Source organism: Sus scrofa, chromosome 5 (assembly GCF_000003025.6).
Source record: "Sus scrofa isolate TJ Tabasco breed Duroc chromosome 5, Sscrofa11.1, whole genome shotgun sequence".
Classification (NCBI taxonomy): Eukaryota; Metazoa; Chordata; class Mammalia; order Artiodactyla; family Suidae; genus Sus; species Sus scrofa.
This window is the reverse complement of record NC_010447.5, coordinates 22,455,587-22,479,371: the sequence shown is the minus strand read 5'-3', so window position 1 is coordinate 22,479,371 and position 23,785 is coordinate 22,455,587. Positions and strand designations below refer to the sequence as shown.

The following is a 23,785-nucleotide window of genomic DNA, read 5'->3' as shown; positions in this document are numbered from 1 at the left end:
CTCAGAGATGGGACCATGCAGGGCATGTTCAAAAAAAATGTCCAGGGCATATTTAGGGCTGCATAGCTGGAGTAGAGTGAAGGAGGAGATGAGTGGCAGGAATGCAGGTCAGAGAGGTTGTGGGAGCCCTGCAGGCCATGGAGCAGGGCTTGGCGTCGATTCTAAGCACACAGGGAGCCAGGGCAGGCTTGAGGGCAGGGCCAGGGAGGGATTTGACTTATATTCTGCAGCATCACTCTGGCTGCTGTGCTGAGATCTGACTCAGGAGGCTGGGGAAGAAGCAGGAGCCGCACCTGGGAGACACAGATGACTGTGCACAAGCCCCCCTGTATACCCACACTCCCCTGCATGCCCTGCTCCCCCACGAGCCCTGCCATTGACATGGTCCATGCTCTTGTCTAGTGCCTGGAATTCAGCAGCAGCCACCAAGCTGATTCTCCTCCCTCAGGGCCCCTAAACTTCTTTCCAATCTAATCTCCTTCCAAGACTGTCTTCTGAAAACATTTCCTACATCTTATCACCTTCCAGCTTTGAGATCTAAGGGTCCCAGTGCCTAACCTGCTTTCAGTTGCTATTGCAATCTGCACCCCACCCCCTGACCCGGAGGCCCTGCCTCCTTCCCGCTCTCCCCTTCAGTTGGAAGGTTCTCACCCGGCCCTGCTGGCCCCAGCAGGAGTGCTTGGTTTCACCCTCTAGGTCTTACTGCTGGGTTCTTCAGGCCACACTCCCACCCCCATCTGAAGATCCTCTCCCTTGTCCATTAACCACAGCCTAATCCCTCATCAGGGATTCAAATCCCACCTCTTCCTGAATGGTTCCAGACCATTCCAGCTCCCAAGCATAGTTAACCACTGTCACCCATCATGACATCCCTGCTCCCACGTGCCGGGCCCGGACGCACCTCCTCTCGCTTCACAGAGGAGGAAGCCCAGGCTCAGAGGAGGAAGCAACTTGAACGTGTTCAAGTTCACTGCGCCCATGAGGGGCAGACAGCTCTTCCCACCACAAGCCTCCAGAAGTCCCCTTCTCAGAATCCCAAGGCACTAGCACTTGTCCCACTCCCCCAGCCCCTGAGACTCGGTTCCTATTTCCTGGGCCTTGGGTGACCCTCCCCACCCTCCCTCTCAGTGCTGGGCCCACAGTGGGTACTCCATGCTTTGAGTACTGTTCCCATTACATGAACCTTAATTCTAAAAGCTTGGTCAGGGGCCAGATGAGGCCTGCACAGAGATTTTGGTCTGTGTTGTTTTTATACTTTTCAAATCATCTGCCAGTTGTTATGGGTTGATTTGTGCTCACCAAGATGCTGAAGTCCTACCTCATGGTACCTGCGACCACCACTTTATTTGGAAATAGGTCTTTCTTTGCAGATGATCAATTTAAGGAGGTCATTAGGGTGGGCCCTGATCCAACAGGAGCGTGCTTATATAAAGAGGAAATCTGGGAGTTTCCATTGTGGCTCAGTGGTTAACAAATCGGACTAGGAACCATGAGGTTGTGGAGGTTGTGGATTCGATTCCTGGCCTTGCTCAGTGGGTTAAGGATCCGGTGTTGCCGTGAGCTGTGGTATATGTCGCAGATGCGGCTCAGATCTGACGTTGTTGTGGCTGTGGCACAGGCTGGCGGCTGCAGCTCTGATTCAACCCTAGCCTGGGAACCTCCATATGCCGTGGGTGCGGCCCTAGAAAAGACAAAAGGACAATAAAAGATAATAAAATAAAATAAATAGGAAATGTGGACACAGTGACAGACAGGCACCCAGCAAGAATGTCTTCATGTGAAGATGAAGACAGAGATTGGGGTGAAGCGGGTACAGGCCAAGGAATGCCAAAGACTGCCAGCAGACACCAGAAGCTCGGGGAGAGGCCTGGACTAGATTCTCCCTCATAACCCTCAAAAGGAACCAACCCTGCCGACATTTTGGTCTTGGACTTCTAGCCTCCAGAACCGTGAACATTTCTGCTATTTAATCCACTTCATTTGTGGTACTTTGTTACAGCATTTCCAGGAAACTAATATACCAATGCTTTAAAACGGAGATTTCAGAGTTCCCGTCATGGCCCATTGGAAACAAATCCAACTAGGAACCATGAGGTAGTGGGTTTGATCCCTGGCCTTGCTCAGTGGGTTAAGGATCCTGCGTTGCCATGAGCTGTGGTATAGGTGGCAGACATGGCTCAGATCTGATGTTGCTATGGTGTAGGCCGGCAGCTGTAGCTCCTATTCAACCCCTAGCCTGGGAACCTCCATATGCCACAGGTGTGGCCCTAAAGAGCAAAACAAAAACAAAACAAAACAAAAAAACCCTGGAGATTTCACATAAAAATCTGCATTTCTGGGAGTTCCCGTCGTAGCGCAGTGGTTAACGAATCCAACTAGGAACCATGACATGAGGTTTCGGGTTCGGTCCCTGCCCTTGCTCAGTGGGTTAACGATCCGGCGTTGCCGTGAGCTGTGGTGTAGGTTGCAGACGCGGCTCGGATCCTGCGTTGCTGTGGCTCTGGCGTAGGCTGGTGGCTACAGCTCTGATTGGACCCCTAGCCTGGGAACCTCCATATGCCGTGGTGAGCGGCCCAAAGAAATAGCAAAAAGACAAAAAAAAAAAAAAAAAAAAAATCTGCATTTCTGATTGGCCAGTCCCCGGTCTGCATTCTCCCATGGTAACCATCGGCCAGGGCTGAGAAACCAGCATCTCTCGAGAGGGTCTGTGCTTCCCAGTAAGCCCAGCCTCTGGGGGCCCCTCTCTAGGTCCCAGAGCCCTGGGCACTGGCAATGCCACAGAGCCAGCCCCTCTGTCCTTTGGCCTCCACTGCGCTCAGTCACCCCAACCCCTCTGAGCATCCCTTTTTCAAGCTACCAGCTGTGAAACACAGGCTGCGTGCCTTCCGTGCATCTCACCGAGCCCCCACCTCAACATGATCACCTCACTGTGACGCTGCCGCTGCTGTTATTATCTCCACCTGCAGATGAAACTCACAGGGACCCACAGAGATTGAGTAACTTGCTCAAGGCCACCCAGATAGTAAGTTGCAGAGCTGGAGCTCAAACTCAAGGCCACCCAATGGCGAAGCCCAAGATCTTAACAGTGTGTGACAGTGATATGTCGACAACCTCCCTCTCCCACAGGACTGGAAACTCCTGAAGGATAAGAGCCACGTCTGGGTTATCTCTGGTTCCCAGATGGCGGCAACACATAGCGGGGAGGATGGATGGATGGTGGATGGTCTGGCCCCACCCCGCTGGTCCCCAGGCACCCACCCTGGTTGGTGCAGTTGGCGTGTGTTTCATCGCTGTAGTCCCCACAGTCGTTGTCCCCGTCGCAGGTCCAGTGCTCGGGGATGCAGCGCCCGCTGTTGCACTTGAACTGGGTGCTAGAGCAAGAGTGGCTGCAGCCAGCCTCGTCGCTATTGTCCCCACAGTCATTGTCTAGGGGGAGGCAAGAGGGAAGAGGCGAGCAGGGAGTCAGCAAGCAGCCTTCTCTGTGACCCCAGCACGGGGCCCCCGCTCCCACCACCCCATTCCCACTCTCGACCCACCCCAACCCCCCACTGAGAAAATAACAAACAGAAAAGACACAGAAACTGCATAGACTGCAGCATGCACCATGGCCCACGGGCAGGGGTGGGCAGGGAGAGGCAGGCGGCGCCGGGAGGGCCCTTCCCTGAGTCCCGGAAGTGGGGGGGGAGGGCAGGGACAGGACTCATTCCTTTCCTCTTTTGGCAGGGTCTGGGGAGAGGGGTCTGCTTGCTTTGGGGTAAAGGCGGGATTCCTCTGGTTTTGGAGGAACAGGGGTGGCTGGAGTGGAGGTGAGGCCCTTCTGCTGGCGGGGGCAGGCGGGGGGCGGGGAACGGCTTAATCAGGCCCCACTCTGAGCATCTCAGTGCCTGGCTCACGTGGGGCACTGCCTACAACCAGGAAGGCCAGGGACCACTTCTGGAAGGTCTTGGAGGGTGACTGAGTGAAAGTCCTGCTTTCTAGGCCAGGTGGGTCGGGGCTACCAGACTTTACACGTTCTGGACCCTTTTGGAGAAGACGGGTCTGGCTGTCCCCTTTGGGCTGTGTTCTTGCCTTTTCCAGCTGGCTTTGCTTCTCTAAGGCTCTCCTCCCCCCATGTCCTGGTCTTCCTGTCCCCGCCTCTCTGTCATCCCTCCTGGGAGAGGCGCCCTCTGCCCTCTCTGCTTTCCCTTCCGTTGTTCTCTTTCTCCCTCTGTCATCTCCTCTCTCTCTTTTCTCTTTTGCTTTTCCCTCACATCCTAGGAGCTTTGGGGAGGGGAGCTGCCTGGGGGTCCTGGGAGGCGGCCCGAGGCCAGCCAGGGCTCTAGGGGTGATGGTGCATGTGCTTCTATGCACTGACCGGCAGGCTCAGGACAGGTCTTTTCATCAGAGCCGTCCCCACAATCCTTCTCTGAAACACAGAAACCGCCAGAGCAACCATTGGCACACGAGACACGGCAAAGATGAGGGGCAACCTGGCGCTGACCCAATACATCTTCACACACGTTAGCCAGGGCTCGAGCCCCCTGCTGCAACACGTCACAACACCACACTGGACACAACCAGAGCCCCAAGACGGCACACACACAAAGGTCCACCAGCCCTCGTGGTTCTGGGCTGGCATCACCTGGTCCGGGGCTGACCTCCAGGGGGGCTCTGGAGCCTGGAGCCGGAGCCTAGAGGGTGCAGCAAGGACCCCAGGAGATGGGGTGTGCAGAGAGAAGGGAGCTGGGCAGGGGCGCTCCGGGCTCTGCCCCTCTGGCCCCTCTGGCTCCTCTCTCCGCGGCCCCTGAGCCCCTGCCAGAGGATGGGTAGCTCAGGCCCTGCCTGGGGAGGAATGGCGCTTGCGGGAGATGGGTGGGGTCTCCCCTCGGTCCATCCTGGTTCCCCCACGGCATTTCTGGCTCATCCTCATTTCTCCCAGCCACCCCAGCGGGGCTTCAGTGAACTGGAGGGAGGCCCTGGCTTGATTCTAAAACCCCTTCACCCCCTCCACCCAGAGTCTGGCTGCAGCTTCTAGCTTTCCTAGGAATTGGGGCAGGTAAAGGGAAATCGCCTCTTACCATTGTCACATCTCCAGTTGATGTTGATACATCTGCCATTGTTGCAGGTAAACTGAGTCAGGGGGAAGCAGGTGGGATAAGCTGTCAGGGAGAAAGGGTAGTCAAGCAGGGTCCTCCAGATTACACAGCATCATAGCACCGAGCAGGTGGGAAAGGGTTCCTCCCCAAACCAGCAGCCCTCAGCCCAGCCAGATGGCGGAGGGAAGGCTAAGTGGAGGTGCCTTGACCTGAATCACCCCCACCCCTCGAAACACCCTTTTCGAGCAACTGGTTACCGAACGTGCTGAGTGCTTTCTGTTCATGATCTCACTGACCGCCCCCCCACATCAGTGGTGTGATGTGGGTACTATTATCCCCACTTTGCAGATGAAACTCACAGGGGCCCACAGAGATGAAGTGACTGGCTCAAGGCCACCCAGGTACTAAGTTGCAGGGTCTCTCCAGCATCCCTGACTCCAGGCGTGTCCTTGTGAGCCCTCCCTTCCCGGGCCAGCTTGGCCTTCCCGCTGTCCCGCTCACCACACGAGCTGACTCATCAGAGCGATCCCCACAGTCGTCATCCAGATCGCACGTCCAGGAGATGGGGATGCAGCGACCACTGGCACAGGAGAACTGGTTGGGTGGGCAGGTGCGAGCTGGGGACAGGGATGTGAGTGAGTGTTCACAGTCTAGTCCCCACTTTAAACTGTTTTCTTCCCTATTATTCTCTGCCTTTCTGAAGTCCTCCCAAGAGTCTCAAAGCCATTTCTCTTAGCGGTCTCACACGGGACACTTCACCCCATCTCTCAAGGGGCTTCTGGTGTCCTCCAAGCAGAGGATCCACTCGTTCGTTTGTCATCCCCAACCCTGGGCTGTGCTCTGTCCCCTGTGGACAATGGGCCTCCCAGTCACCCCTGTCCTCCTGTCCAATCTGCTCGGGCCCCTCCCCTCTGCCCTGGGTACCTCGAGCTCCCTTCTCTCCCTGGGGCCCCTCTGTCTCCTCTGCCCCAGTAACTGGGGGGTCCCCTGGCCACACCCTCCACACCTGAACACGTGGCATTGGACTCATCTTCACTGTTCCCACAGTCGTTGTCCCCATCACAGAGCCAGCGGTTGGGGATGCAACGGTTGTTCTCGCACTTGAAGCGGTCAGAGGGGCAGGTGTGCTGATCTGGGAGGGACAGGTCATGGTCAGCCGGAGGGAGGGGCCCCCAGCTCCCGGGCCGCTACCCCCAGGCCAGCTGTCCCACCCCATGTGGTGGGGACTCACGGCAGAGGGCGGGGGCCTCATCGCTGTTGTCCAGGCAGTCGTTATCCCCGTCGCACTTCCAGCGCTCCTGGATGCAGCGGCTGTTAGAGCAGGCGAACTCGCCCGGCTGGCACTGGGGTGGGGGCACGTAGGATGGGTTTGCTGTGGGCACCACAGGGGTGTGAGGGGAAGGTCAGACGCAGGTCATGGACAGGTGCGGAGCCCCCTGTCCTTTGTTTGCTTGGTTTATGATTTTATTTAGTTTTATTTTTCATGATTTTAAAATAATATACATAAAATAATTTTTTCTAGTGCACTGTTCTTCGTGAACAAATTATCTGGATGGAAACTGCAAGTCTCTCTCAAGCCACAAGGATGATGTTTGCTCTCCTGCTTCCAGGACTTCGATGTGGTGTGAGAATAAAGAGAGCCTAGAGCCCCACTATCCTTTTGTCCCCACCAAGCAGAATGCCCCTTGCCCCTCCCTGCCATCTCCATGAAGTGCCCCGTGGAAGTTGTCTCCAGGGCCTCTGGGTCTTGCCCTGGTCCCTGGACTTTTTATGCATCAACTCTACTAACAGGAGGGAAACAGGTGCCAGAACTCTGCAGGCTCCACACTCCACATCTCACCATGACTCCACATCTCACCACATCTCACCATGACTCCACATCTCACCACATCTCACCATGACTCCACTCCACATCTCACCATCTCACATCTCACCACATCTCACCATGACTCCACATCTCACCACATCTCACCATGACTCCACATCTCACCACATCTCACCATGACTCCACATCTCACCACATCTCACCATGACTCCACATCTCACCACATCTCACCATGACTCCACATCTCACCACATCTCACCATGACTCCACATCTCACCACATCTCACCATGACTCCACATCTCACCGTGACTATCTGCCTTCGGCTATCAGCAGTACAATCACTGCATCCCTTGTCTGTCTTTGCACAGGGTGAGCTCCGGAAGCCCAAGATGCCCATGTCAATCCCTGGCCTTGGACCACAGCTCTGAGCACCGCCTTTCTGACCCATCTCTCACCCCCTAATCCTGTGGGTCCCAAGGAACACTGGACCTGGAGACTGTATGTGTCCACCTTGCTCCTCATCTCTGCTTCCAGATCATTCTCCCTCTGTCCTCTGAAAAATCTGTGACTTTCACATTACTAGACCACGTGAACCTCTATTTCTACCAGCCCCAGACCACTCCTCATCATTCTCTCTCTCTTTTTTTTTTTTTTTTTTTTGGTTGCACTGGTGGCATGCGGAAGTTCCCAGGACAGGGATCGAACTTGCCTCATAACAGTGACCTGGGCCACTGCTGTGACAATGCCGGATCCTTAATCTGCTGAGCCGCAAGAGAACTCCCTCATCTTCCTTAAGGGTTTTCAGCTCCTGTTTCACTGTCACTTTCTCCAAAATCATTCCCTCTTCAATTCTTGGTGATTTCCACATCCGTGTCAATGACCCTTTGCATTACACTGGGCCCACAGTTCCATAAGCTCCTCTCCACCAACGCTCCTGCCCTGCACCTGGCCTCAGTCCCTCACTCTTAGCTATATGCTATGGCCCACTGACCCATTTTCACTTCTGGGATTCTATCCCAAGGAAACCATCCAGAATACAGGAAGGCATGAAAATATGGGAAACAGCACAGCAGGTGATTAAGAAACAGACCCTGGGTCTGACTTTCTGGGTTCAAACCTCTGCTTTAACTTCAGGCTCCAGTTTCTTCATCTCTAAATTGGGGATAATAAAAATACCTTCCCTACAGGATTCAATACTCTAAGGAGAAAATAAGTTACTGCAAGGGGAGTGCGTATAACCATGCCTAGGACATAGTCTGTGCTCAATAAATGCTGACAGTGATTATAACAAAAAACTGGAAATAACACAAACACGCAACAGTAGAGAAATGGTGAGTAAATTATGGGATGTTGACCAAATGAAATATATTTTTTTCACAATTAGAAAGACTGCTTATGTAGTAATGACACACTGTCCAGTGACAAAAGCACAGAACAGAACAGCATGTGCAGCATGATTCCACTTAATACAAGTAAACATACAGAGAAATTGTGAGACTGTTCCCCAAAATGGTAACAATAGTACCTGTGGAATATGGGGTGATTTGTCCTTTGTCCTTTGTATTTTTCTCTTTTAGCCCTTTGTAGTTTTCTACACTGTTTGTTTATATTTACAATGAGCATGACCCATTTTTATTAAAAAATGTGGTTACTTGGAGTTCCCTGGTGGCCTAATGGTTAAGGACTTGGTATTGCACTGCTTTGGCATGGGTCACTGCTATGGCTCAGGTTCAATCCTTAGTCTAGGAAATTTTGCATGCCTTGGGCACAACCAAAAAAAGAAAAGGGCTATTTAAAATAATGAAATACCAACACGCAGAAAATCTGTGGTGTATATGAGCCAAAAGGGGCAGAAAACATTTATATACAGTATGTTTCCAGCCGTGTAAAAACCCACCTAAGGAAAAAAGGATGGTGTTTGTTTACCACAATGCTAACAATATAGTCATGCTTGTTGGTGAGATGGGCCTTTTTTCCTCTCCTGTAATTTCCAATATTTTGAACTATTTTTGCATTACTTTAATAATGGGAAAATAAATGTAATGTTTATTAATTAATTAAACATAACAAGTTAATATTTTTCTCTTTCCATAGCTGTTCTGCTTGTCACTCAGTTTCCCCAGTCACCATGCCCTTCCAAACCTCCCGCCCCCCCAGTCATCCCTAAACACCTGCCAGCCTCCAAGCCGTCTGTCATCCCTCACCTCCCATTGTCCCCACAGGGCTCTCTTTGCCTCCTTCATCTCCGATGGGGACCCTGTGGCTCCCTCCTGCTGGGGTCTGCTCCCCCACCTCCCACCCCAGCTGGGCCCCTCGTACCCAAGCAAGTGACACCGTCTTTGTCCAACACCTGGTCCTCGGCGCAGGCACACTGGCGGCTTCCAGGGGTGGCCAAGCACAGGCTGCTGCAGCCGCCATTGTTCACCCGGCATTTGTTGGTACCCACTGTGAAGCAGGGACCACAAGTGGGAGGAGGAAAGAGGGGGAGGACAGGGGATGGGTTATAGCAGGGTCAGGAAAGGCCAGAGAGGGCAGATGAGCGGCCAGGGGAGGAGATGCATTAAAAGGAGGAGACAGAAAGAGGAAATATGCAGAAGTTGAAGAAAAGTAGATGCAGGCATGGTGTGGGAAGGGGAAATGGGAAACACAGAAGGTCAAATTGGGGTGAGAGCCTCCCTTCTTGAGAGCCTCAAAAGTCAGTGCCTAGGATCCCTGAGGAGTGCCTTCAGCCTCTGCAGGAGCCTCAGCCCCCCTTCCAGGTCCCACCCCAACTTCAGCCCCAGCCCCAAGGGTACCTTGCTGCTGCTGGGCATCATACATGCGGATCTCAAAGATGGGGGGTCGCTCGCTGCGCAGAAGGGTCACGATGGGGGGCGCACCTCCTGTGCCCCGTTCCAAGCGGTAGACACTACCACTCCGGTACTCAGTCCAGAAGAGGTAGTTGCCATGGTGACACAGGCCAAAGGCGTGGTTCAGCTCAGGACCCTCGTACACAATCTAGGAATGGAGGGGAGGTTACTAAGCAGCTGGGAGACAAGTGGGGTGCCTCAGGGGAGCCCAGGGGGTCACTCTTTTGTACACTCATATCCATGGCTCGGCTATAGGACTTCTCTCCCCCATCATCCTGGGAAACCCTGAGGGTAAAAGCCTGGCACATAGTGAAGTGCCAGACCCTGAACCCAACAGGATGCTGATGGGGAGCTTGCCCACACTTCTCTCCTAGGTTGATTCATGTTCATTCATATCCCTCCAACATAGGCATGTGTGCATGCATGCGCACACCCAGAGCAGGGAGCAAACAGCCAGAATCCATCCATTTGTTTCTTCATCCAACAAACATTTGCCAGGATCTACTAAGGTAGCACTAAGAAATGGAAGACATGGTCCCTGCACAGGAGATGCCCACTGCCTCAGGAAAGGCACACACAGTCATCCAGGGAAGCAGAGGGGTCTGGAGACGACATCCCAGAGGAAGTGGCCCCTGAGCAGTGTGACAGGTGAGGAACTGGGTGGAGGCAGAAAGATCTGCATGAGCAGCAGCGCAGAGGGCAGCCCCTGTGATGTGTACTGGACTTAAAAGCTGTCTAGTGTTGCTGTACAAGGGCTGGGATGCAACAGGGGAAGAAAGACGACTATAGAGATGGTCAGAGGCCACACCATAAAGGCCTAGACACACACATGGTTCAGGAATGAAGCACGAAGCCACCCAAAAGATAAGCGTGCATACACGTACCATCTCTAGGCACCTCGCACCTATACAGAAGCACATGGTGGAGGCACACGCCGGCGTGTGCTGTGTGCATGTGCACAACCATGTGTATGCTCAGGTGTGCACATGGGCGGTGACGCCTGCAGACCACATGCAGTCAACAGAGATGCTCTGATAGGAGCAATCCTCAAACAAGGCAAGACGGGCACACAGGGGGACACACCCACAGGCTCACAGGTAAACACACACGAAGCACACAGGCCTGGATGCACACAGATGCCCACACATTCAGACACACAGAGCCTCATCTGCACACAAACATGGTCCAGCAATGCACACGGGAACACCAGCACGCCTGCCCACCTTCCGGTCTGTGCCATTAAGCAGGATGGTCTCGATGCGGTCATAGAAGGCATCCACCCAGTAGAGGCGCCCCGCTGGGATGTCCAGGCTCAGCCCATTGGGCCAAAGCACTGTCTTGGAGGTGACAAAGATGTCTCGGTGTGAGCCGTCCATCCAGGCCCTCTCCAGCCGCCCTCGCCGACTGTCCTTGGGGTCCTCCTCCCAGTCAGTCCAGTACATCCACCTGTGGACAGCGGCTGGTCAGCACCCCCTGGGCCACCCCTGCCACCAGCATCCTCCCCTATAACCCCATCCAGGTGGGCTGTTCTAGAGCCCCTCACGGGGGGTCTTCCTGCCCTGCTCACTCTGACCCGCACATTTCATCCAGCCACTCATTCCTCTATTTGACTCTTGTTGAGTCCCTACAGAGCTGGGCACATTCTGAACAAGGCAGCCACGGCCTCGCTCTTTTGTCTGTCTCACATCCCCAGCCAGGTAGACAGGCAGAAACACGTCCATCAAGAGGGTCACACCCATCAGAGAGCGGTAAAGGTCAGGAAGGACCTGGAGCTGGAGGAAGGGATGGAAAGTGAGTGGGCAGCCAGTGGGGAAGGCCTCTTCGAAGAGGTGGCATCTGAGCTGAGCTGTGAATGCTGAGAAGGAGCCACGCAAATCCTTGGGAGTCCCAGGCAGAAAAATGCCAAGAGAAAAAGCCCTGAGGCGGGAAGAGCTGGGGTGCTGGTTTGCGGAAAGGACATCAGGCAGTGGGGACAGAACTTCCAAGTACAGAGGGTGAGGTCAAACGGGCTGCAGGCAGACCCCGCAGGACCTCAGGGCTGATAAGGCAAGGTAACTCAGGGGAGGGCTCTGAGATGGGGCTAACAGGACCAGAGTGCTCTGAGGGCATAGCTCCCACTGCCCTGAAGATGGGGGCCCCTTTCCCCTTCCCAGCTGGATCCTTGCCCAAGCCTCCCACTTCAGCTTTCCTCCCCTGTCCACTCTTGGTCTCAACTCCTCAGTCCTGGGGCCACACAGTCCCCAGCTCCTCCCACCCCAAGGTCCTGGGAAGACTCACCCATTGAGCGGATCTACCACAATGGCCCTGGGGTGTGTCATTTTGCCCTCGATTAAGGTCTTGCGGGTCTGAGCAGCTTTCTCCAGCCTGGCCACGCTGATGGTCTTCTTGGGCCCATCATCCGTCCAGTACAAATTGTCCCCCATCCAGTCCACAGCCACGCCCTCCACATTGTGGATGCCTGCGGGGAGCGAAGGGGGTAATGAGAGAGAGCCCCTAAGGAGGCTCAAAACTACTTGCCTCTGACCATTGGGATACCTGCACCCTGGGGCACTTGGCCAGTGGGGAGTAGAGGGAGCCTCCTGGGCCCTGGATGGTGGGTGGAATGGGACGGGAAGTTGGAGGAAGGAGCCAGGGAGGTGGTTTGTGTTGCCACATCTGTGTTGAGGCACAATCTCTCAAAACTGCACATGGCAGCAAGTAAACCTAAGTGACACACGTGAGCTCCTAAAAAGGGCACGTTGGGGCCTGAGCTGAGGATGGGGGAGCTGAAGTAATAGCGTGTGGCTCTGTGTCCAAGTGTGACGCCACATCCCAGGCTTGAAAATCCTGAGTTAACAAAATGAGTAAATTAGGAAGTGATTTTTCACTTAGCCAGAGGCTTCATCCTGAGCTTAAATAGCAATTTCCTGGTATAGGGAACCCCAATATTTTCCTGATGAGGAGTTACTTTTGATTTCCCTAAAGTCTCATGATTGCTGACTGCTGGGGTTCTCTAAGCCACGGTGGTGGATGGGGAGCAGGACAAGGGGTGGTAACCAGCATCAGCCAGACTGATTGGTTGGGAAGCCTGATTATGGGGGCTAGAGTGCAGGTTGGGAGTTCCTAACACGCCACATGGGTGGTGCAACACCCAGGGGCTCACGGCCTCCACACTGGTGGATATTCCGAAGACAATACACTGTTGACCTGCCTGGGCAGCTCAGAGGGAAAAACTGGTTTCAATGCACAAGACAGTTTTCTCAGGACGTGTACCCATGCAGCTCTTGGCGGCCGTGAGGTCTGGCGGCACATGTGCCGGTGCGCCGGCTTGATTCAGAGCCTCAGGCCTCTCCCTGGCTGTGTGCTGTGTGCAGCTCCAGGGCTCGGAGCCAATGGCAGAGAGACCCTGCATTTTCCCAAGGGCTGGCAAGGACAGCCCACGCTGCCTAACCCATCCATCCTCCTGCCTCTTTTCGGCTCAGCCAAGAAGGGGGTCACCCAGGGGTCAATCTGTCTATCCCCTCATCTCCATGCCAACCAGCCCAGCCAGCCAGTCAGCAAGTGGCTCTCCATGCTGGGAGGGCACTGAGAGAAAGATGTCCAGGCCCCAGATCTCTTCCCACCCCAGGTGGGCACATCCCTCTGGTGCCCAGTCCGCACACATCTCACTGTGGGGTCCTCACCATCCTTCAGGATGGTCTCCCGCTCAGTGCCATCGATCTTCTGGCGGCCAATGAGGTAGCTGGTGGTGTCGGCGAAGTAGATGAAGCCAGTCTCAGCATGGAAGTCCAGGGCTCGGGGGTTCATGAGGTTCTCGATGGGGATCATGTGCTCATCTGGGACCTTGGCCCCCATGTCCATGCCCCGGATGATGCCTGGCCGGCCCTTGCCGTACACAAGGAATAGCTCGTGCTCCGGCTCTAGGTAGGGCAGGCACAAGAAGGGGGGCACGATGTCAGACACATGTGTGTGTGAGAAGGAGAGAGCGCTCACGCGCACACACACACACACACACACACACACACACACATCACCACCACCTAGCCAATGCCCTGGCAGTACTGGGTCAGGGGATGTGGGGGAAGAGGGTCTGAATCACATGGACAGACACATGAACACGTAAGGTCCAGGGAACAACACCCTGAGGGGCTTCCCTACGCACTCTAGGGGTGGGAAATGGGACAAAAGCAGCAAGTAGCATGTTTTCAGTAAGTGCCCACTGTTGAGTAAAAGTTCGTGGCCGAAATATGTTGGAATCTGATCACTTTTGACCACTTCCTCTGCTATCATCCTAGTCTAAGCCACATCACTTCTTGCCTACGCCGCAGAAATAGCCTCCTGCCACTTCCCCATGGCCCATCCTCCAGCCAGCAGCCAGCATAAGCTTCTGTACAAAGGTGAATTGAATCTGTAAAGTCACCAAGGGCTTCTCATCCCAGTTAGAATACAACCCAGCCTCCTTCCTCATCTCCCCTCACACGGCTCAGCCTCCCGCATCCGCACGGTTCTCCAGCAGCAAGCTCACACCGGCCCCTGCGCCTTGATGCCCTCTGCCAGAATGCTCTTTCTTCAGGTACATGACACCTGATTCACTTCCTCACTTCACAGAGTGCTTGGCTCTAATTTCACCTGTCCGCTGTCTAGACGGGAGCCCTCATGGTCCTCGTTAACCCTCTGCTCTACTTTATTTTCTTCCTAACAGCTACCACCACCCAAAGTTATTTTTATGGGTCTGTCTGCCTCCCCTGCCAGACTCTAAGCTCCATGAGGCCAGAGATAACATTTATCTTATTCACTGCTGAACTCTCACCGAAAGACAATGCGGACACACAGTGCATGCAGTAGACACTTGCTGAGTGAACGGAGGGATGAAGGAACAAAGGCACCAGCTGACAGTCTTCTATGGAGCCTGAGTGGGTAGTGGCAAAGCCCTGCTCTTGGATGTGAGTTCCAGTCACCTGCCCCTCACTAGCGGAGACCTTTGGCTAAATTCCTCCATCTTCCTGCATCTCAGACAGAAGTAGCCAGGCTATGGGAGGCAGACCTGGACCCCCGCCCACTCAGCCCAAAGGCACAGCAGCCCATCCCTGTCACTCACTCTTGCACGACTTCCCATCACTGCCCAGGCTGAAGCCGGAGCGGCAACGGCAGGTCCGAGCCTTGTGGCTGTTGGCCAGCAGGCAGATGTCAGAGCAGCCGCCGGGCTTCCCATACTGGTCATTCTCGCAGGCATGGCTCCTCACTGGGGCAGAGTGGAGAGCAGGTCAGGACCCCTCGAAGCCCCCGTGCAGGCCTTAAGAAGGCTTCCTGAAGTCTGCCCACACTCCCCAGCTGCGGTCTTTGGGTCTGATGTCCCTTTTGAGGATTTGAAAGCCACAGGATGGAGGAGTCCTCTGCCACCAACACCACTGTGCTTCAGACTCTTGGGTGGGGACTTCTGTGGTCAGGGGAAAGTCACGCTGTTGCCCACAGCCAGGTGCTTCTACTCTAGAGCAGCCAGGGCACTGGAAGGGGTGATCGAGCCCCGAGTAAGGGGCTCCCTGGGGGTGGGATCTGGAGGTTAAGGGGTAGGAAGGAGTCGTCAGGGGAAGCAGCCTGGAGTAGGTCGCTGGGAGACGCCGTCATGACAGGAGAGAATCGGGGGTTCCCACAGGAGAGTCCCCGGGGCCCCGTTCACCTCGGGGCTGACGCCGCTGGTGGTAGATGTGCAGAGCCCCTCCCTTGTCCACACGCGTGACGACCTGGTAGTCGGTGCTGTTGAAGCGGTTCACACGGATCACGCTCGTCTTCTGCTGGGCATTGGCGTTGTCCGAGTTGGTGGCGTAGAGGTAGTTCTCAAACACGGTCAGGCCGTAGAGATGCTCGATCTGACGTGGGTGGGCAGGAGAGCGTGAGAGGAGAAAGGAATCCTCCCTCTGCCCCGGGAGAGCCCCCCAGCCTCTCGCCCAGACTCATTCCACAGCCTCCCTCCCATCTCCTCCGCCTGGACTCCCCTGTCAAATCCCACCCATCCTTCACAGAGCACCTCCTTGAAGGGCTTCCGGGCTCTTCTAACGGGAGACGACGACAACGGTCTCAATGTCCACATTCCATTTCTGGCTGTTAGCCAGTGTCTGGTGATGCCCATTCTGCCCAAACCCCTCGTGATGCCCATTCTGCCCAAACCCCTCGAGGGCAGGATCTACGTCCCTCCCAGAATCAGGCACACAGGAGGTGATGGGATAATTCTGCACTGAACTGGCGTTGGGCCTACCCTCTGTCCACAGAGAACATTCTTAGCCCGCCTCCAGCTCCCAGCTTTTGGGAGGGTTGAGAGGGCAGACTGGCCCCGAGCAAGCCCTGTAACATCTCCTACTACCTGATAATGTAGCTAAGGTAACCAACCCTCCCAGTTTGTCCAGGACTAAGGGATCTGCCAAGGGACTGTAAGGGCTGACACTAGGACAGTCCCGGGCAAACCAGGATGGATGGTCACCCCAGTTATCCCAGAACAGAAATGCCACCTCTGAGCGGGAAGGGCTGCTAGGCTAGGTTAGAGTGCTATTTCTCAGCTGTGTAATCTCAGGCAAACCACTTAACCTCCTGAACCCTGCCATTTTCACTGGCCAAAAGGAAACTGAGCCACCTTCCTGCTCATTTCTGGAGGCTGCTGTCAGGATCAAATGAGAAAAGGGAAGTAAAAGATGCCTCTAAAATGACTGTGGCCATCAGAGTGGATGTCATATCCTGTCCTTCCCCCCCAAGCACTCGCATTCACCCCCTCCCCGCCAGAGGGTTGGGGTGACCACACTTCCACATTGTCCCGCCCCTACTGGGGGGCCTGGAGGTTCCCCTGCCAAGACTTCCTCCTCACCAGGATGCCCTGGATGATGGTCTGCCGGCCCTTGCCCTCGTAGTCCACCACCTCAATGTAGTCCAGGTAGGCATCGGCCCAGTAGACGAGGCGGCTGACCAGGTCCAGCGTGATGCCATGAGGAAACACAATCTTGCTGTCGACCAGCTTGGTGCGGTTCTGCCCATCCATGTCGCAGCGCTCCACCTTTGGGATCTGCCCATAGTCAGTGAAGAACACCTTCCTGTGGGCAGATGGCAGGTCACGTGAGGCTGAACACGGGGTACCCTTCCTTCTACCACAGCCTCTGCCTCTCCCTGCCAGCCCCTCTCACCCCATGGCAGGGTCCAGGGCAATGCCCTTGGGGTTGTAGAGCTCCAGGTCTAGCAAAGTGACACACGTGTCCCCGTTTCGGTTGCAGACAAAAATCCTATCATCGATGTCATCCACAAAGTAGAAGTTGCCCGTCAGCCAGTCGATGGCCATCTGCTCCACGTCTGGAGAGTGCACATGAAAGAGCTGTAGGTGGAGGTCCTCCCACAGACACTCCCACTCTGCTGGTGCAGAGCCCACTGCGGGATACCCACCTCCTCCAGGGTGCCCTCCTTCACCCCCCAGGCCACAGCTGTCTCTCCTCCCTGAGCTCCCCCAGGAGCAACTGGCAGTGGCACATTTTGCCTTGTGCTCTTGGCCACCTCTCATCAATGTGGTCTCCCCAAAGAGAAGCCCTGAGTGTTCTCCCACCCAGCCCTGCTCCCCATGCTGAGCTCAGGCGGGGGGACACAGGGGTATTGGGTAAGCATTGGCTGGTTGGGACCATCTTCCTGGGGTTCCAAAACGCAGCAGGGACAGGTCTGATAGCTCATTCCAGAATTTTTTAAATCTGCTTCTTTTTATTTTTTGTCTTTTTTTTTTTTTTTTTGTCTTTTTGCCTTTTCGAGGGCTGCTTCCCGCGGCATATGGAGGTTCCCAGGCTAGGGGTCGAATCGGAGCTGTAGTCACCGGTCTACGCCAGAGCCACAGCAACGCCAGATCCGAGCCGAGTCTGCAACCTACACCACAGCTCACAGCAACGCCGGATCCTTAACCCACTGAGCAAGGACAGGGATCGAACCCGCAACCTCATGATTCCTAGTTGGATTCGTTAACCACTGCGCCGCGACGGGAACTCCTATTTTCTATCTTTTTAGGCCTGCACCCATGGCTTATGGAGGTTCCCAGGCTAGGGGTCGAATGGGAGCTGTAGCTGCTGGTCACAGCCACAGCCGCAGCCACAGCAACATGGGATCCGAGCTGCATCTGCGACCTACACCACAGCTCATGGCAGCGCTGGATCCTTAACCCACTGAGTGAGGCCAGGGATCCAACCTTCATCCTCATGGATGCTAGCCAGATTCGTTAACCACAGAGCCACAACAGGAACTCCTTTTTAATCTGCTTTTACTTGTGATAAGAGTACTCAAGCTAATAAAACATCACACATTTCTTCTTTCAGCTGGACTTTCATCAGCTTTGTATGGTAAGTCGAGTTATCTCATGCTAGCCAGGTGCAATGATTGGAAGCTGTACGTGTTGCATGACTTTTAAAAATGGAAAAGCAGGGCATCGATCAATGAGCTCAATCTGAAAGAAAAGAAGGTCCAAATAGGGGGCCCATAGAGATGGAAAAGGGAAGGTTCATGGTAGCAAAAGGTTGGAACCAGTGACAGGGGTCAAACTTCCTGGACTCACTCTCATTCCCTTTTCTTCAATGTCTCTATTGCTCAATTTCCTCCTGTCCCAGAAGCAGAGAAGCAGCTATGGGGCTAGAGGAGAGAGCGCATGGGAGGAGGGCTGAAGGAAAAGGAGGCAGGGCTTAGAAAGAGGGGGACCTTCTAGAAGGGTGGGGGGGGGAGGAAGATGTAGACAAGGCACCCACACTTGGTCGACACCGTCGCTGGAGGAGATGGGAGAGGGCAAAAAGATGTGTGTCGGGGGTGGGGGGTGGGAAGCAAGAGCAGCAGGAAGTCTAGGAGGCACAGGAAGCAGTCTGGGACCAGACCCCTGTGGGCCTCCTGGGGTGGGTGGGGCACTCCTCTCCAGGACCCACTGCCCGCTCCAACTACCACCCTCAGGCTCCAACCACCCTCAGAGGGGAGGCCTCTCGTAAGCTGGGAAATTTCCAAGACAGGGACTCCCTGGAACCCCTGCTTACACATCACTTCCACCGATTTCCCCAACAGGTGAAGGAATCTTTGGACCACCTGCCTTTGGCTGAAACCTTTTTTTTTTTTTTCCTTCTTACCGAACCTCTCCCCACCCCCACCACACTCAACCTGGAAAGGATTCTTCTACCCCCACACAGCTACAGGTATAATGACGAGTCGTTCTGCTCAACCCTTCCTTCCCCTCCCCTTTCCCCAAAGGGATACCAGGGCTGTTCCCTAACAATGGGTGGGGGCAGGGGGCAAAGGGAACAGGAATGTCGTTCCCAAGGAACTTGGCCAGGCCCTGACACTGACTCACAGTCACAGGACTTAGGCTGCGGGAGGAAGGGAAAGAGCCAATTTGAGGCTCTCATCAGACTAGTTTCCTCTTCAGGTCCCTCCTGTGGAACCCCACCCCAAGATGACTGGAGAAAGGGGTCACAGGGATGAGGTGTTCCCCCTGAGAGGTTTGGGGGTGCATCCTCCAAACCCAGCCACTCTTTCCTCTGGGCCCTGGTACCGTCCTGCCCTGACAGGGTCAGAGAGGGGGTGGAGTGGCCTGAGAGCATGGGGCCCAGGCCCGGGGAAGAAGAGGGCCCAGGGCAGGGGTCGGGTGAGCAAATTACCCCACAGTTACCACAGAGAAAACAGAGGAAAATGAATGCTGCTGGGCCCGCGTCCAGAGGAAACCAAAGTCCCAAGGTGGGGGATGGGGGGTGCGGAAACTGCTCGGGCCCAGGCAGCCGGCAGGGTGGTTGAAAGGCAAACAGGGCTGCGTGCCCTTGACTCGGGGGGCACGGTGGGGGTCTGGGGGCTGCTGGCATGTAGGTGAACCTCATCATTTGGAGCTGTCTTCCCAGCACCAGCTGGTGCAGCTGCATCCTTCTAGCCAACCTCCCGAGGCTTTTTCCTGAGTCATTGCCCAGCCCCAGGCTGGCAACACCCTGCCCCTGCTCCCCCATCCACCCTTCCCTCAGCCGGAGGGGAGGAAGAAGAAACCCGAGGGGACGCCGTGGCCCCATCCCAGGTGCAGCTCCACAGCCTCCCCTCCAGCCTCAGCACCTTTGAGCCTCCCCCGTGGCCTGGGTTCCCTGCCAGTTCCAGGAAGAAAGGCAGAGGGACCCATCCCCGCTTTCAGACATTTACCCTTGGCTGGTCTCCCCTTCCACCTCCCAAAGGCCAGGCAGGGCCCCACTCAGCAGGCCGGTGAGGAGTTGGCAAGAACTGGAGTCCCCAGCCCGGCCTGGCCTCCCCTTTGGTATTTTTGCAGCTGGAGACTATTAGTTGCAAAAGCAAAAATCCTTTGTTATCCAACCCCCTCCACCACATTATTCTCCTCCCTCCTAAGGTCCAGATTCCTCTGCTCGCCCCACCACAGACACGCGTGCGTGCGTGCACGCGCGCGCACACACAAACACACGCACACACACGCTTGGCTACTTTCACCACTCCGAGTGCAGTGAGACGGGCTCAGACTAGGCGAGGGCAGCTCCCTCCTGGCGCCTGGGCCACTGCCCTCTGTCCCAGGGCATGGAGTGGGGTAAAGTGATGTCCTGGGCTTCAGCCCAGAGGACCTGAGCCTTCTGATCCCACACACCCAGAGGTGTCCCCTTGTGGCCCAGTCTTCTTAGGACTGACCCCCATCACGGCACCCTGCAGAGGTGAATCCTGAAGACGGGGGACTCTCAGCACAGAGGAGGAGGCTAGGACGCTGGGAGGGCAATGAGACAGGGGATAGACCACAGCCTGTCTGTGATGTCGCAAAGGGACTTTCAGTTCCAGGCCCCAGAATAGACCTGGGGTGTGTGTCTGTAACTGCTGAGCCCTCCCTGCACCCCCACCCGAGGCTCAGCACTCTGACCTCCCCACAGCTCCAGCTTTTCTCAACTTCTCCATCTTTCACATCATTCAAGAAGCATTTCCCTAAATAGTGGCTGCTTTTCCAAAAACAGCCCCCACCCCATTCTTAAGAAGACCCTAGTTTTAGCCGCAGGACTCTGGCCGCTCTTCCTAAAATAATTCTGGGGGAGGAAGAGAGTTGCTATGCTTTGAGGAAATATTCGTCCACATACCCCAAGATGACAAGATAGGGTAGAAGGGCCCCGGAGGAGGAAGGAGAATCCCATTTCTACCTTACCCACATCCCCAGCGAACACACCAAGCTCTTGCCCTTGTTCCAGAAAATTCCCCTGCCTCTCCCATCACTCAGCTCTGCCCAGGGCCCAACCGGCCTCAGACACTGACAGCCTGGGTTTGAATCCTGCTTCTGCCACCCTCCAACGGTGGCGTTATGGGCAAGTTAATGTCTGAGTGTCCGTTTGCTTATCTGTAAAGTGGGCTGGTGCATTGACAGCACTGAGCACAGGACACGGCACAAAACAAACACTCCGCAATGGGAGCTGTTGCTCACACCTTCAAGGGCGCCTCCCTCCGCTCATCCCCATCCTTCCCTGCAGCCTGTGGCCTCCCGACTAAAGGCGGGCCCTCCAGGTAAGCAGTTCAGGGCTAACACCTACTACTCTTCAAGACTCTGTTCAGGTCCCCAGAAGGAAGATTTCTATATTACAGGCTTCCATAAGCCCCAGTAGTTCCTTTTATCACAGCCTGTTGACCTGACTACGAATATTTTGAAGGCAGGGCACGGTCTTTCATTTTTGTCCCCAGCGCCGACATACACGTACTGATTCATTCAACAAATATTTGGTGAGCACCGAGTGCCCGCTCTGTTGTCCTAGGGCTGGGACATCACTTTTTCCCTTCCCTTCTACTGCCAGGATCCTCCTTCTCTGGCCTGGGGACACCCAAGACAGTGGGACAAGATGTCTCAGGCAATCTTCCCGCTTGTCAAAGCTGCTTTGGGACGTCACCCAAGGGCCAGGGGAGATGCTTGGGAGCCCGGAGCCTCCACAGGTAGGGAGGAGACCACCGGGTAGGCCTGCAGAAGCTCTGCTAAAATGGCATGTCCTCACACTCCTGTTTCCCACTGGGTCCTGACTTCAGCTCCTCTTATTCCACCAGCAGGTCCAGGGCTCAGCCACATCGCGTCACTCTGTCCCAGGGCCCCCTTCCTGCCCTGCTCCCCTCCCCTGCCTGGCCCAGGTCCACACGGGCTTTCAGTCCTGGGTCCCGGGGATGGAATGCTTGGACTCTGCAGTTCTGATTCAGAATCAGAACCAGGGTCTTCCCACTATTGAGAAATCCGTGCTGGGCTCTAAAACACATCTCTCTTGCTTCAGTTACTTCCTTTGGCTTGAAAACAGGGAGGGGGTTGCTGGGAGCAGGCTGGGTGGAGAGGCAACTTCAAGGAGACAGCGGGGGAGGAGAGGACTGGGCTGGAGCTGTGCCGGGAGACACAGGGCTGGCCTGGCCAGGAAGAGGAGAGAAGGGCTGTTAAATGATTAGGAAACCCGGACTGGGAAAGGGAAGCAAAAGCACCAGGATGGGCCCGGGGGGGGGCGGGGCGCAAAGTGGAAGAGTGGGCTGGGGGGAGCCCCCAATATTCTGACCCCCAGCAGATGAGAAAGGCCCAAGAAGCAGGGGGTGGCGGGTGCTGGTTTTCATATGTGACACTGGAAGTGCTCCCTCGGCTGGGGTGGAAGCTGAGAGGGCCTGGGTGCCCAGCTCAGAGGGAGGCCAGCTCCCCTCCAGCGTGGAAGCTTGTTCATTGGATCCAGGAGCTACTCCCTCTCTCTGCCCCTTCTCTACACAAATCACTGCCCTGTTTCCTGTTGTGATTTTAAACACACACACACACACACACACACACACACACACACACACACACAAAGAGGGAGGGAAAAGTGAAGCTGGCCAGCTGGACTTAGGGACCCATTTCGCAACCTTGCTGCCTGCAGCCTCGGTGGCCTTGTCTGGGCCTTCTCGCCCACATCCTCCGTGCCCATGCAGCATGGTACAGGGGAGGACCCCCAGAACCCCCACAAGCCCTCCACAGCATCCCCTCCTACATAAGCCAGAATGAAGTGACTTCAGCAAACATCATTTCCTTCAAGGCCTCTATTTGCAACCTCAGACCCTCCCCTCACCACACACACACACACACACACACACACACACCCCACACACCTTCCCAGGGTCCCACTCCTACAATCTGTGCTCATTCTTTCCCTGTAGGGGAAACCTCCTCAAAGATCAGGGAGGACTCGTCCAAGGAGTGAAACCTGGGCAAGGCAGGGCTGGCCTGGGCTGGGCTGGGGTTCATAGACTTGACCTCCAGTCCTGCCGGGGTGGGGTGGGGTTGCAGGGGGTTGGATAGGGCCTGAGGTTCCTTGAAAGGGTGGTCAGAGGAAGGGGGTGGGCTGGGCAGGCCAGGCCTGTCGACCCCTCTGGGCCTCAGTTTCTAGGACTTTGGTCTTCTATCACTTTCAAAACACGCGCCATGTCGTTCGAGCGCAGCTTGCTCTATCATTAGTCTATTTCTTTCAATCCACTTTTCTTATTTTATTGCATCTTAGACAATCTATGAAATCATAGATTTGATATGCTAGCTACAGGAGTTTCCTAATGGGTATTAAATAAAAACATACCTATGATAATAAAAAAAAAAAAAAAAAAAGCACGTCCATGGAGTTCCCATCTGGCTCAGCAGAAACGAATCTGACTAGCATCCATGAGGATACAGGGTCCATCCCTGGCCTTGCTCAGTGGGTTAAGGGTCTGGTGTTGCCATGAACTGCAGTGTAGGTTGCAGACACGGCTCGGATCTGGCATTGCTGTGGGCTGCAGTGTAGGCCAGTAGCTACAGCTCTGATTCCACCCCTAGCCTGGGAACCTCCATATGCCATGGGTGCAGCCCTAAAAAGAGAAAACAAAATAAAACATACACGTCCACCTAGGACCTAAAATCAAGACCTCCCTGCTCTGGGAAAGCAGAAGCAAACCCTGAGGGGTGGGTCTCTCCCCGTCATGTTCTCCAGTCATGGGATCAGAGTCCTCAGTGACCTCCCGTCCCGCTGGACCACGGCAGAGGGGAAGGCATCCTCAAATTACACTGTGCTTACAACGCAGGAGGGCGTAGAGG

At 55.2% G+C, this 23,785-nt stretch overlaps 1 protein-coding gene across 1 annotated transcript in view; it reads right to left on the bottom strand.

Annotated features, from left to right (window-relative positions):
- The window catches only part of LRP1 (LDL receptor related protein 1), an 83,641-nt gene that overhangs the window by 39,905 nt on the left and 19,951 nt on the right, over positions 1-23,785 (bottom strand). Inside the window, 15 exon segments of the mRNA XM_021091826.1 lie at positions 3,259-3,426; positions 5,058-5,138; position 5,312; positions 5,577-5,692; positions 6,082-6,207; positions 6,307-6,447; positions 9,221-9,346; positions 9,697-9,898; positions 10,974-11,196; positions 12,028-12,208; positions 13,413-13,649; positions 14,828-14,971; positions 15,407-15,596; positions 16,583-16,805; positions 16,896-17,058. Of these exon segments, the coding sequence (XP_020947485.1) occupies positions 3,259-3,426; positions 5,058-5,138; position 5,312; positions 5,577-5,692; positions 6,082-6,207; positions 6,307-6,447; positions 9,221-9,346; positions 9,697-9,898; positions 10,974-11,196; positions 12,028-12,208; positions 13,413-13,649; positions 14,828-14,971; positions 15,407-15,596; positions 16,583-16,805; positions 16,896-17,058 (2,322 nt within the window).